This window comes from Eurosta solidaginis, chromosome X (assembly GCF_040869045.1).
Source record: "Eurosta solidaginis isolate ZX-2024a chromosome X, ASM4086904v1, whole genome shotgun sequence".
Lineage (NCBI taxonomy): Eukaryota > Metazoa > Arthropoda > Insecta > Diptera > Tephritidae > Eurosta > Eurosta solidaginis.
In genome coordinates this window covers 196,128,879-196,143,535 of record NC_090324.1, presented here as the reverse complement: position 1 = coordinate 196,143,535, position 14,657 = coordinate 196,128,879, and the positions used below count along the sequence as shown (strand labels likewise).

Sequence of the window (14,657 nt, the reverse complement as noted above, 5' to 3'; positions counted from 1 at the left end):
AATCTCGCTATAAGCCCAGATGTGCGAGAAATCTATTCTCATATAAGTTCGGTCCCGTTAGCCAGTTTCTTTAATACTTTGAGGTACAAAGGAAAATCGAGCAAAAAAATCCTTTTTAAAAGGTCATAAAACTCCCAAATTTCAAAATCGTCGTATTTTATAGCAAATATTTACAACACTCAATTTTACGTTGTTAACGCATTTTTCCACTGGCATCTCCCTTACTAAAAATGCACAATACGAAAATATAGTAATGCTTCAAAGGCAATAACTTTGCAGTAAAATAAGCAAAACAGTGTGCACCCAACCATCGATATGCAAAAGTAAATTGGATTTTTTTATAAAAAATAAAAATAATGAATAAATATAAGGCGCGATAACCTCCGAAGAGATCTAAGGCCGAGCTCCTATTACAATTTGCGTCGTGCTCCTCTTGATTTTCCCTACAAATTGGCCGGACGGGACCTACATGTTTTATGCCGACCCCGAACGGCATCTGCAAGGCAGATGAGTTTTCACTGAAAGCTTTTCATGGCAGAAATACACCCGGAGCGCTTGCCAAACACTGCCGAGGGGCGACCCCGCTTAGAAAAATATTCTTCTAATTGAAAAACCTTATTTCTAAAATTTTGATGTTGCTTTGCCCGGGGTGCGAACCCAGGGTATACGGTGTGATAGGCGTAGCACGCTACCATCACACCACGGTGGCCGCCATTGGATTTTTTATATTCTTTTTAATAAAACATGTGTGAATTTTATTGAAAATTTTGGCTTTATCAAAGTACAGAATTTTGGGGGAAGAAATCGGGCAACCCTAATTAAAACACCACTGCATTTTGGAACGCCCCTATAAAAAAGTGAAAAAGGTTTCGCAGAGCAAATTTTTAAATATGATTACTGCATGTTTATCGTAAAATATTAAATATGCCTACCTATTTTGTATTAATATTTTTACTCAGAAAGTAGGTATCTAATTTCACTTACCTGAGTTTGCTAAGCCTACAGCGAACATACAAACTAGGGCGATCTCTAGCACATAACGATTAAAAGCCTTCATTGTCTGATTTTTAGTGTCAAATAATCTTATATGAATATTAATTTCAATGTTATGCACCATTTAAAACTAATTCTTGTAAAAATATACTTTCAATTCTTTTTTCAGTTCAACCACTTTAGACGTTGTGAAAATCCGAATACGATGATAGTTAAAACAAGATTTTAAGGATTGTATTCACGTTTTAAAAGGGGTTTAAAAAAACACGTCATCCCTCCTTAATTCCTTGAAGTAATGTTTTAAATAAAAAATTTCCCAATAATAGTAATGCATATGTATGTACATTAAGGCATTCTTTTAAATACTCAACAGTGAGTCTCGTACATCATTTCGACTAAAAAGTGAATTCTATATCAGCTTTAAATGTACAATAAACAATTGTCCGGCAGCTTTCACCGAATGCAACTTAAAAATGAATCATTGCTTTTTGAATTCATAACTCTTATATAGACTTTGTGTCATAGAAATGCCTTTGTAAAATGGCAAACAAGAACATTCAAGTTAGAGAATTAGATTCCGGCATTGCTGTCGTTGTCTTCTGAAGCCGTGCTTGTGTGTGCATCTCAATCCAATAAGCGTGATGAGGAGTGCATACATTCATATACAAATTTATTGATTGTAGGCACATACCCTCTAAGAACAGTATTTATTATATGCATACATATTTAGGGTCAAAAGACACCACTGAAGTTTAGAGTTTCGCTTCGAGTATCAGTAATAAATTAACACAAGCCACCGTCTTGTCATAAGATTTACTTGCCCACACATTTGACGTTTTGATCGAATTGTACATTTTTACTTCCTTTATATTAGGTCGGCTGAATGTTTGTCCGCTTTTCATACAAATCTTGCAATCGATTTTTAAGTAACTTCTCATTAAGCTACAAATGTGAAACTTTAAACATAGGTTAGAACGCCGTGACAATGCAACAAAGGTGGGGGAGGGGGATCCGTTTGGAGGCGCACGGATCGAAATAATTAGATAAGAATTTTAAAAACCAGCTTTTAAGAAACCTCTCGATGAGCTAGAGACTTGAAATTTCAAACTTACTTCAGAGGTCGATGACAGCCGATGACACGATACAAAAAGATTCGCTAGGGGGTGCACGGGTTGAGATATTTAGAAAAATCGTATGAAACGGTGGGAATTTTGGGATTGATTTTAATGTAAGTTCTTATTGAGCAACAACTGTAAAACTTCACGCATAAGACACCGAGAAAATTTAAGAAAAGGAAAAAAACATTCCGTTAGGTGGCGCACGGATCGAAATATTTAGATAATAATTTGGAAATTTGGTGTTTTGAGATCGAATTTAAAGTAACTTATCATTGAGCTACAAACAAGAAACCTCAGAGATAGGTTAAGACACCGTGACAAAGAACAAAAGGAGAAAAAATTCCGTTAGGTGGCGCACGGATCGAAAAAATTAGATAATAATTTGGAAATTTGAAACTGGGTTTTAAGTAACTTCTCGATGAGCTAGAGATTTGAAATTTCAATCTTAATTGAGAGGTCGATGACAGCCGATGACACGATACAAAAAGATTCGCTAGAAAAATCGTAAGAAACGGAGGGAATTTGGGATTGATTTTTATGCAAGTTCTCATTGAGTTACAACTGTAAAACTTCACAGATAGGATAAGACGCCGAGAAAATTTAAGAAAAGGAGAAAAAAATTCCGTAAGGTGGCGCACGGACCGAAATATTTAGATAAGAATTTGAAAATTCGGATCGATTTTAAAGTAACTTCTCATTGAGCTACAAACATGAAACCTCAGAGACAGGTTAAGACACCGCGACAAAGGAACAAAAGGAGAACAAGCAAGGAAGGCTAAGTTCGGGTGTAACCGAACATTACATACTCAGCTGAGAGCTTTGGAGACAAAATAAGGGAAAATCACCATGTAGGAAAATGAACCTAGGGTAACACTGGAATGTGTTTGTATGACATGGGTATCAAATGGAAGGTATTAAAGAGTATTTTAAAAGGGAGTGAGTCATAGTTCTATAGGTGGATGCCATTTCGGGATATCGCCACAAAGGTGAAACAGGGGTGACTCTAGAATGTGTTTGTACGATATGGGTATCAAATGAAAGGTGGTAATGAGTATTTTAAAAGGGAGTGGGCATTAGTTCTATAGGTGGAAGCCTTTTCGAGATATCGCCATAAAGGTGGACCAGGGGTGACTCTAGAATGTGTTTGTACTATGTGGGTATCAAATGAAAGGTGTTGATGAGTATTTTAAAAGCGAGTGGGCCTTAGTTTTATAGGTGGACGCCTTTTCAAGATATCGCCATAAAGGTGGACCAGGGGTGACCCTAGAATATGTTTGTACGATATGGGAATCAAATGAAACGTATTAATGAGTATTTTAAAAGGCTGTGGGCCTTAGTTCTTTAGGTGGACGGCTTTTCGAGATATCGCCATAAAGGTGGACCAGTGGTAGCTCTAGAATTTGTTTGTACGATATGGGTATCAAATGAAAGGTGCTAATGAGTATTTTAAAAGGGAGTGGGCCTTAGTTCTATAGGTGGACGCCTTTTCGAGATATCGCCATAAAGGTGGACCAGGGGTGACTCTATGTTGTTGTTGTTGTTGTAGCGATTAGGTTACTCCCCGAATGCTTTGGGGAGTGTTATCGATGTGATGGTCCTTTGTCGGATACAGATCCGATACGCTCCGGTAACACAGCACCATTAAGGTGCTGGCCCGACCATCTCGGGAACGATTTATATGGCCACATTGAACCTTCAGGCCATCCCTCCCTCCCCACCCCCAAGTTGCATGAGGAGCTTGGGGTCGCCAGAGCCTCGTATGTTAGTGAAACGGGATTCGCCGCTCGAAGGTGAGGTTGACAATTGGGTTGGAGAAGCTATATATTGCGCTACACAACCCCTTGAATCCCGGGGGTGACTTTATAATGTGTTTGTACGATATGGGTTCTAATGAAAGGTGTTAATGAGTATTTTAAAAGAGAATGGGCCTTAGTTCTATAAGGGGACACCTTTTCGAGATATCGCCATAAAGGTGGACCAGGGGTGACTCTGGAATGCGTTTGTACGATATGGGTATCAAATGAAAGGTGTTAATGATTATTTAAAAGGGAGTGGGCCGTAGTTCTATAGGTGGCCGCCTTTTCGAGATATCGCCATAAAGGTAGACCAGGGGTGAATCTGTAATGTGTTTGTACGATATGGGTATCAAGTTAAAGGTATTAATGAGGGTTTTAAAAGGGAGTGGCCCTAAGTTGTATATGTGAAGGCGTTTTCGAGACATGTGTGGACCAGGGTTGCCCAGAACATCATCTGTCGGGTACCGCTAATTCATTTATGTATGTAATACCACGAAAAGTATTCCTGCCAAGATTCCAAGGACTTTTGATTTCGCCCTGTAGATCTTTTTCATTTTATTTTACTTTATATGGTAGGTATCACACCCAATTTACAAAGTTTTTTCTAAAGTTATATTTTGCGTCAATAAACTGGTCCAATTACCATGTTTGATCCCTTTTTCATATTTGGTATAGAATTATGGCATTTTTTGCATTTTTCCTAATTTTCGATATCGAAAAAGTGGGCACGGTCATAGTCGGATTTCGGCCATTTTTTATACCAAGATAAAGTGGGTTCAGATAAGTACGTGAACTAAGTTTAGTAAAGATATATCGATTTTTGCTCAAGTTATCGTGTTAACGGCCGAGCGAAAGGACAGACGGCCAACTGTGTATAAAACTGGGCGTGGATTCAACCATTTTCAAAGAAAACAGTTACCGTCATAGAATCTATGCCCCTACCAAATTTAACAAGGATTGGTAAATTTTTGTTCGACTTATGGCATTAAAAGTATTCTAGACAAATTAAATTAAAAAGGGCGGAGCCATGCCCATTTTGAAATTTTCTTTTATATTTGTATTTCGTTGCACCATATCATTATTTTATTGGCGGACACCGTGGTGTGATGGTAACGTAAAAATATAAAGGTGGAGCGCAATTGATTGACTAATAATATCTCCTTGCCTACCAACTTTCCAATCCAAGTAATATGTGTTTCACTTTTACATTTTTACTTCTCATAAATATTTTTGTAACTTCTATGCCAAAATTTAGAAATCAAAGTTTAGCAAGAATATGTCTATATATAGGGAGACATTTTTCGCTGATTTTTGTCCATTTATATAAAGGAAGTGCTTAAAATTTTTTATTTTACTTTTTTTAGGTGTTCTTTTGGTTTAGTATACAACTACAAAACTTTCAGTTCTGATTAGTTTTTTCTAATGTTATGGCCAAATATGGCAAACCTTAAATATCTGGGAAACTTTTTTAATATGAATGCGCAAACAAATTTTTTATTTCAGCTGCCTTGTTGCATTTTTTGGAATAGTTGTGTATTAGCGTTGCTCGTATTATATAATCCTTTCCATTTACTTGAACACTTCTATACTATTATCTTCAAAATAAATCTGTTAGTTGAGATAAAGGGCACAAAATCATGAAGGTGGAAAATGTAAACCATACAAAAGGGCGCAGTAGGTATATGCTAGATAAAATCCGCAATGGAACCGCTCCTGGTTGCTCCAGGATATCGTGCATTACAAAACTGTTACTGCGGAGTTCAAAGCCTTCAATCGAGATTTTCGTGCTTCTAGTACAAACTGAAACCCGACGGCAGTGACGTTTCTAAAAAGAGGCACCATTTTAAAAATGACAACACCTCTGAGACAGTTCCGAAGAAACCGTAACGGGTAGAAGCGGCAGCCGCAAATCAGAGGCACTTCATAGACGTTGCCATCTACAAGTGACCATAGCGAATGCCAACATCAGATCGCCAGCATCCATGCAACAGAACTGGGTGGAAGTGGAGGTCAGGCTGTCAAAGCTCGCGATGCATCGTGTCTTCGACAACTCGGCAGGTGCCGACCCAGTGTTTGACCTCCGAAAACCTTCGAGGGTATAGGATAATCAAATGCGCTGACCAGGCATCCTTGGATTTCCTCACGAAGTGTGCAACAAAAATAAGCGACGGGCTCAACCCGTTGCTAAAGCTCATACACGCGAAGAAAGTCCCAAAGAGGCCACTGCCGTGGATATGGTTCCCACCCCCTTAGAGGGATAAGGGAGGTGCTCCTGGAATGCATCAAGCAGTCCAACAGAAGCACACCGGCCATAGAGGACTGGCAGGTCATAAAATATGAGGTACTAGCAAGCTGACCCAATTTCTACATGCATGGAGTCTCTTGAAAAAAAGCAGACCATAAGATTGTTGGCGCCCACCGTGGTGTGATGGTAACGTGCTCCGCCTACAACACCGTATGCCCTGGGTTCACACCCCGGGCAAAGCAACATCAAAATTTTAGAAATAAGGGTTTTCAATTAGAAGAAAATTTCTCTAAGCGGGGCGCCCCTCGGCAGTGTTTGGCAAGCGCTCCGGGTGTAATTCTGCCATGAAAAGCTCTCAGCGAAAACTCGTCTGCCTTGCAGATGCCGTTCTTAGCCGGCATAAAACATGTAGGTCCCGTCCGGCCAATTTGTAGGGAAAATCAAGAGGAGCACGACGCAAATTGGAAGAGAAGCTCGGCCTTAGATCTCTTCGGAGGTTATCGCGCCTTTCATTTTTTTGTTTAAGGTTGTTTTTGCATTTCGCGTGGCAAAGGTGAAGATGTTCTCAGGAGATAAAACCACAGATGAGGACGACCTTGAGGTAGTGGAAGGCGCATGTCAACTGCAGCAGGGATTTAGCATCAGTAGTGGGAACTAAAGCAGCTAGCATAAAATGTATTCAAAACAATCTGCAGAACTCAAAATAAACTGAGGATCATCCCTCACGGGTAGGATATTGACATTAGCTTCATTCAAGATTTGGATTTGCAACTAAAAGGTTATGGGGCTGAACAATATAGAACATATAATCTGTTCTACAGAGCCGATGAAGGTAATTCACGGGCGTGCATTTTAATAATCTTTTCACACAATACAACCAAAGCCACAAAATTGTGTGAGTGCGCTCCTACAATATCTCACAACAAATCTACGCCGATTAGCATCCAAAAGAAAAAATTCCCGCCTTCCCGGAGCGGTGAAATTAGGGCACTAAAATCAAAAGTACGTAAGCTATACAACGAATCCCCCTTAACTAAGATATGGAAACCATACTATAAAGCACTCAAGAAATACATGGAAGCAATAACGATAGACAAGGCCGAGTCTTGGCAATCTTTCTGCTGGTCGATTAACAACATCAGAGAGTCGTGCAGGCTCAGCAATATCCAGTCCAAGGAATACCACAACGATCACTTCAGGAAAGGAGAGGTTGGTGTGGACGGAATCTGTTGAAGAATCACTAAACATCCTCTTGAACACTCATATCCCTCAATGCAGTAGCCCCACATCTGATCAAGGTATGCGGAGACCGCTGCCTTCCGAGGACAGGTTGCTTAACTTGCTTCATTAACATGGAAAAATAAGATTCGCAATTAATAGCATCTCCCCTTCAAATCACCGGGCCCTGTCGACATCAATGTGGTGATGCTCCAGAAACTCTGTGTGCCAATTATTCTTTGGCAGGAAAGGATGTATAGAAAGAGCATCGCTTTAACCTACATTCCTCAAAGATGGAAATTGGTTAAAGTAATTTTCTTCCCCAAAGCAGGCAGAACATCACATGAATACGCTAAAGACTATAGACCAATTAGCCTTACCTCCTTCATGCTGAAGGCTCTGGAAAGGCTCTTAGATATCCACATTAGGTCGGTCCTAAATGGACCCAAGCTTTCTATGGCACAACATGCGTACATGAAGGGAATGTCTCCAGAAACCGCCCTCCATAATCTCATAGGTACCATAGAGAGGTCCCTACACTGCAAAGAATACACTCTGGCTGCCTTTAACAATATAGAAATAAACGCGATTACCAACGCCCTGGACAGGGCTGGTGTAAACAGGCTTGTCTGCCAATGGGCGAAATCAATGCTGGAGAATAGAGTTATACAAGCCAACATGGGTTCGTTTACAACTACCCGCCATGCAAGCAGAGGAACTCCCCAGGGGTGGTCACCCTGAACGAGATTCTACTGGAGCTAAATGAAAATGGAGTGAAGGTAGTTGTCGCATATGCAGACGACGTCGTAAGTACTGTATCAGGTACCTCGACTTTAAGTGAAATACTAGTAAAGCAGAGCTGAGACTGTTTACTAACAAGAACAAAATACCACAGTTTCGTCAGCCCTTTCTAGATGGAACTGCATTCATTCTGTCTATAAGAGTCTAGTATCTGGGCTTCGAAATAGACAGCAAGCTCACCTGGAAATCGAATATCGAGCGTAGGGTCGAAAAGGCTTACATATTCCCCAATCCACAGGCAACGCAACGGAAACGCCAACAAAGAATTCAAAAACGTATGTTTTGGCATGTGTTGTCAAATTTGGCATGTATGTCTTCAAATTTTAAATTTATTTGGTCTACTCAATTTAATTGTATCCTTTTAGGAAAATTTTTTGGAAAATATTGTTAACAAACGGTTTTATTTAGCTTGGCTCTGTGTAGCGAACGTTACGAATTTTGTAACTGAAATTTAACGATATTTGGAAAACATATATGACAGACAGAAACAGAAACCGCTTTAGTAAAAAAAAAATTCACGCTATGTGCCGCAAGAAATGAGATATTCAACAAAATAATTTTAAGCAAGTAAGGAAGGCTAAGTTCGGGTGTAACCGAACATTACATACTCAGTTGAGAGCTGTGGAGACAACATAAGGGAAAATAACCATGTAGGAAAAAGAAACTAGGGTAACCCTGGAATGTGCTTGTATGACATGTGTATCAAATGGAAGGTATTAAAGAGTATTTTAAGATGAAGTGGGCCATAGTTCTATAGATGGACGCCATTTAGGGATATCGGCACAAAGGTGGACCAGCCCTGACTCTAGAATTTGTTTGTACGATATGGATATCATATGAAATGTGTTAATGATAATTTTAAAAGGGAGTGGGCCTAAGTTCTATAGTTGGACGCCTTTTCGAGATATCGCCATAAAGGTGGACCAGAGGTGACTCTAGAATTTATTTTGTACGATATGGGTATCAAATGAAAGGTATTAATGAGTATTTTAAAAGGGCGTGCGCCTAAGTTCTATAGATGGACGCCTTTTCGAGATATCGCCATAAAGGTGGACCAGAGTCGACTCTAGAATGCGTTTGTACAATATAGGTATCAATCGAAAGGTGTTAATAAGTGTTTTAAAAGGGAGTGGGCCTTAGTTCTATGGGTGGACGCCTTTTCAAGATATCGCCATAAAGGTGGACCAGGGGTGACTCTAGAATTTGTTTGTACGATATGGGTATCAAATGAAAGGTGTTAATGAGTATTTTAAAAGGGAGTGGGCCTTAGTGCTATAGGTGGACGCCTTTTCGAGATATCGCCATAAAGGTGGACCAGGGGTGACTCTAGAATTTGTTTGTACGATATGGGTATCAAATGAAAGGTGTTAATGAGTATTTTAAAAGGGCGTGGGCCTTACTTCTATAGGTGGACGCCTTTTCGAGATATCGCCATAAAGGTGGACCAGGGGTGACTCTAGAATTTGTTTGTACGATATGGGTATCAAATGAAAGGTGTTAATGAGTATTTTAAAAGGGCGTGGGCCTTAGTTCTATAGGTGGACGCCTTTTCAAGATATCGCCATAAAGGTGGACCAGGGGTGACTCTAGAATTTGTTTGTACGATATGGGTATCAAATGAAAGGTGTTAATGAGTATTTTAAAAGGGAGTGGGCCTTAGTGCTATAGGTGGATGCCTTTTCGAGATATCGCCATAAAGGTGGGTCAGGGGTGACTCTAGAATTTTTTTGTACGATATGGGTATCAAATGAAAGGTGTTAATGTGTATTTTAACAAGTAAGAACGGGACTGTCTTCGGCTGTGCCGAAGACTTCATACCTTTCATGAATGGGGCTGAACAATAATCTTATCCCGTTCGTAATCTCCGAATAATCGGATGTATAAGATAAGAAATATATAGTGAACAGATCTACATACCTTAACGATTTTTAAGATAAATATAAAATAAAAAACGGGTAGGTACTTTGTGTGAGGATGCAAAGTTTCAGGTTTTTTGTGGTCTGCGTGTAAAAACTATGACTACGAATCACGTATTTCAAAAATATATGACGAAAACGTAACTATTTGATGAAATTTGATGAATTTTGAAGATTCTAGCCGTAAAAAAGGGGTCAAAATGACAGTTTATATGAAGTATATAATATATATACGACCGATCTCTATGATTTTTTCAGACAACAATATATGCTATATACGTAAGCATTTTGTGAAATTTGAAGCTTCTAACTGTTAAAACGGGGCAGAAATTGCGCAAAGTTTCTTATCTGAACAATCGGTTGTATGAGATATATATTATGTGTACCACCGATCTCAATGATTTTTTAAACATCAATATATGCTGTACACGTAAGCAGTTGGTGAAATTTGAAGCTTCTAGCTGTTAAAATGGGGCCGAAATCGTAAAAAAAATATATATATACTATATATATATACTATATATACCATCATATATATATTATATATATCACCGATCTCTATGATTTTTTGACACAACAATACATACTATATACGTAAGCAATCGGTGAAATTTGAAGCTTATAACTGTTAAAATGGGGAAGAAATTGCGCAAAGTTTCTTATCTGAACAATCGGTTGTATGGGATATATACTATATATACCACCGGTATCTATGATTTTCTCAGACAACAATATATGCTATACACGTAAGCATTTGGTGAAATTTGAACATATCTAAACGATTTTTAAGATAAATATAAAATAAAAAATAGGTAGGTAATCTGTGTGAGGATGCAAAGCTTCACGTTTTTTGTGGTCTGCATGTAAAAACTATGGCTACGAATCACGTATTTCAAAAATATATGCGTAAACGTAACTTTTTGATGAAATTTGATGAATCTTGAAGCTTCTAGCCGTAAAAAAGGGGTCAATATGACAGTTTATATGAAGTATATAATATATATACCACCGATCTCTATGATTTTTTCAGACAACAATATATGCTATATACGAAAGCATTTTGTGAAATTTGAAGCTTTTAACTGTTAAAACGGGGCAGAAATTGCGCAAAGTTTCTTATCTGAACAATCGGTTGTATGAGATATATACTATGTATATCACTGATCTCAATGATTTTTTCAGACATCAATATATGCTATACACGTAAGCAGTTGGTGAAATTTGAAGCTTCTAGCTGTTGAAATGGGGTAGAAATTGCGAAAAGTTTCTTATCTGAACAATCGGTTGTATGAGATATATACTATATATAGAACCGATCTCTATGATTTTTTCAGACAACAATATATGCTATATACGTAAGCAATCAGTGAAATTTGAAGCTTATAGCTGTTAAAATGGGGTAGAAATTGCGAAAAGTTTCTTATCTGAACAATCGGTTGTATGAGATATATACTATATATACAACCGATCTCTATGATTTTTTCAGACAACAATATATGCTATATACGTAAGCAATCGGTGAAATTTGAAGCTTATAGCTGTTAAAATGGGGTAGAAATTGCGAAAAGTTTCTTATCTGAACAATCGGTTGTATGAGATATATACTATATATACAACCGATCTCTATGATTTTTTCAGACAACAATATATGCTATATAAGTAAATATTCGGTGAAATTTGAAGCTTCTAGCTGTTAAAATGGGGCTAAAATTTGCGAAAATATATATATATATACTATATATATATACTATATATACCACCATATATATACTATATATACCACCGATCTTTATGATTTTTTCAGAAAACAATATATGCTATATACGTAAGCATTCGCTGAAATTTGAAGCCTCTAGCTCTTAAAATAGGGCAGTAATTACGAAAAGTTCCTTATCTGAACAATCGGTTGTGGGGGATATATACTATATATACGACCGATCTCATAAATTTTTTCAGGCAACAATATGTTCAATATACGAAAGTATATGGTGAAGTTTGAAGCTTCAATCTGTTAAATTGGGTAAGATATTACAAAAATCCTCTTTTTCTGAAAAATCGGTTGTATGGAGGATATATGCTATAGTGGTCCGATCCGGTCGGTTCCGACAAATGTCTAATCGGACACCCAAATACACCTGCTCACCAAATTTTATCAAGATATCTCAAAAATTGAGGGACTAGTTTGCATACAAACAGACAGACGGACAGACGGACAGACGGACAGACGGACAGACGGACAGACGGACATGGCTAAAACAACTCAGCTCTTTAACCTGATTATTTCGGTATACTTAATGGTGGGTCTATCTATTTTCCTTTAAGGACTTACAATTTTCGGTTTCGTGACGAAATTAATATACCATTTCATTTTCATGAAAGGTATAAAAAGGAGTGGGCCTTAGTTCTATATGTGGACGCCTTTTCGAGACATCGCCATAAACGTGGACCAAGGGTGACTCTAGAATGTGTTTGTGTGATATGGGTATCAAATTAAAGGTATTAATGAGGGTTTTAAAAGGGAGTGGCCCTTAGTTGTATATGTGAAGGCGTTTTCGCGATATCGACCAAAATGTGGACCAGGGTGTCCCAGAACATCATCTGTCAGGTACCGCTAATTTATATATATATGTAATACCACGAACAGTATTCCTTCCAAGATTCCAAGGGCTTTTGATTTCGCCCTGCAAAACTTTTTCATTTTCTTTTACTTAATATGGTAGGTGTCACACCCATTTTAGCAAGTTTTTTTCTAAAGTTATATTTTGCGTCAATGGACCAATACAATTACCATGTTTCATCCCTTTTTTCGTGTTTGGTATATAATTATGGCATTTTTTTCATTTTTCGTAATTTTCGATATCTAAAAAGTGGGGGTGGTCATAGTCGGATATCGGCCATTTTTTACACCAATACAAAGTGAGTTCAGATAAGTACGTAAGTTGAGCTTAGTAAAGATATATCGATTTTTGCTCAAGTTATCGTGTTAACGGCCGAGCGGAAGGACAGACGGTCGACTGCGTATAAAAACTGGGCGCAGCTTTAACCGATTTCGCCCTTTTTCACAGAAAACAGGTATCGTCCCTGAAACTAAGCCTCTACCAAATTTCACAAGGATTGGTAAATTTTTGTTCGACTTATGGCATTAAAAGTATCTAGACAAAATTAAATGAAAAAGGGCGGAGCCACGCCCATTTTGAAATTTTCTTTTATTTTGTTGCAACATATCATTACTCTAGTTGAATGTTGACATAATTTACTTATATACTGTAAAGATATTAACTTTTCTTTTAAAATTTGAATTTAAAAACATTTTTTTTTAAAAAGTGGGCGTGGTCGTAGTAATAGTAATAAGAGTAACGTTCCTGCCAAATTTTATCATGATATCTTCAACGACTGCCAAATTACAGCTTGCAAAACTTCCAAATTACCTTCTTTTAAAAGTGGGCGGTGCCACGCCCATTGTCCAAAATTTTACGAGTTTTATATTCTGCGTCATAAGTGCAACTCACCTACGAAGTTTCATCGCTTAATCCGTATTTGGTAATGAATTATCGCACTTTTTCGATTTTTCGAAATTTTCGATATCGAAAAAGTGGGCGTGGTTATGGTCCGATATCGTTCATTTTAAATACCGATCTGAGAGGAGTGCCCAGGAACCTACATACCAAATTTCATCAAGATACCTCAAAATTTACTCAAGTTATCGTGTTAACGGACAGACGGACGGACGGACGGAAGGACGGACATGGCTCAATCGAATCTTTTTTCGATACTGATGATTTTGATATATGGAAGTCTATATATATCTCGATTCCTTTATACCTGTACAACCAACCGTTATCCAATCAAAGTTAATATACTCTGTGAGCTCTGCTCAACTGAGTATAAACAAGTAAGAACGGGACTGTCTTCGGCTGTGCCGAAGACTTCATACCTTTCATGAATGGGGCTGAACAATAATCTTATCCCGTTCGTAATCTCCGAATAATCGGATGTATAAGATAAGAAATATATAGTGAACAGATCTACATACCTTAACGATTTTTAAGATAAATATAAAATAAAAAACGGGTAGGTACTTTGTGTGAGGATGCAAAGTTTCAGGTTTTTTGTGGTCTGCGTGTAAAAACTATGACTACGAATCACGTATTTCAAAAATATATGACGAAAACGTAACTATTTGATGAAATTTGATGAATTTTGAAGATTCTAGCCGTAAAAAAGGGGTCAAAATGACAGTTTATATGAAGTATATAATATATATACGACCGATCTCTATGATTTTTTCAGACAACAATATATGCTATATACGTAAGCATTTTGTGAAATTTGAAGCTTCTAACTGTTAAAACGGGGCAGAAATTGCGCAAAGTTTCTTATCTGAACAATCGGTTGTATGAGATATATATTATGTGTACCACCGATCTCAATGATTTTTTAAACATCAATATATGCTGTACACGTAAGCAGTTGGTGAAATTTGAAGCTTCTAGCTGTTAAAATGGGGCCGAAATCGTAAAAAAAATATATATATACTATATATATATACTATATATACCATCATATATAT

General features: G+C 37.7%; 1 protein-coding gene across 1 annotated transcript in view; it reads right to left on the bottom strand.

The window, feature by feature from the left end:
• LOC137234544 (apolipophorins-like) overlaps positions 1-1,477 on the bottom strand; it is an 867,416-nt gene extending 865,939 nt beyond the window's left edge. Inside the window, exon 1 of the mRNA XM_067758005.1 lies at positions 985-1,477. Coding sequence (XP_067614106.1) covers positions 985-1,117 — 133 coding nt within the window. The 5' untranslated portion in view covers positions 1,118-1,477. The remainder of the gene's footprint in view (positions 1-984) is intronic.
• Positions 1,478-14,657: the final 13,180 nt, after the last annotated feature.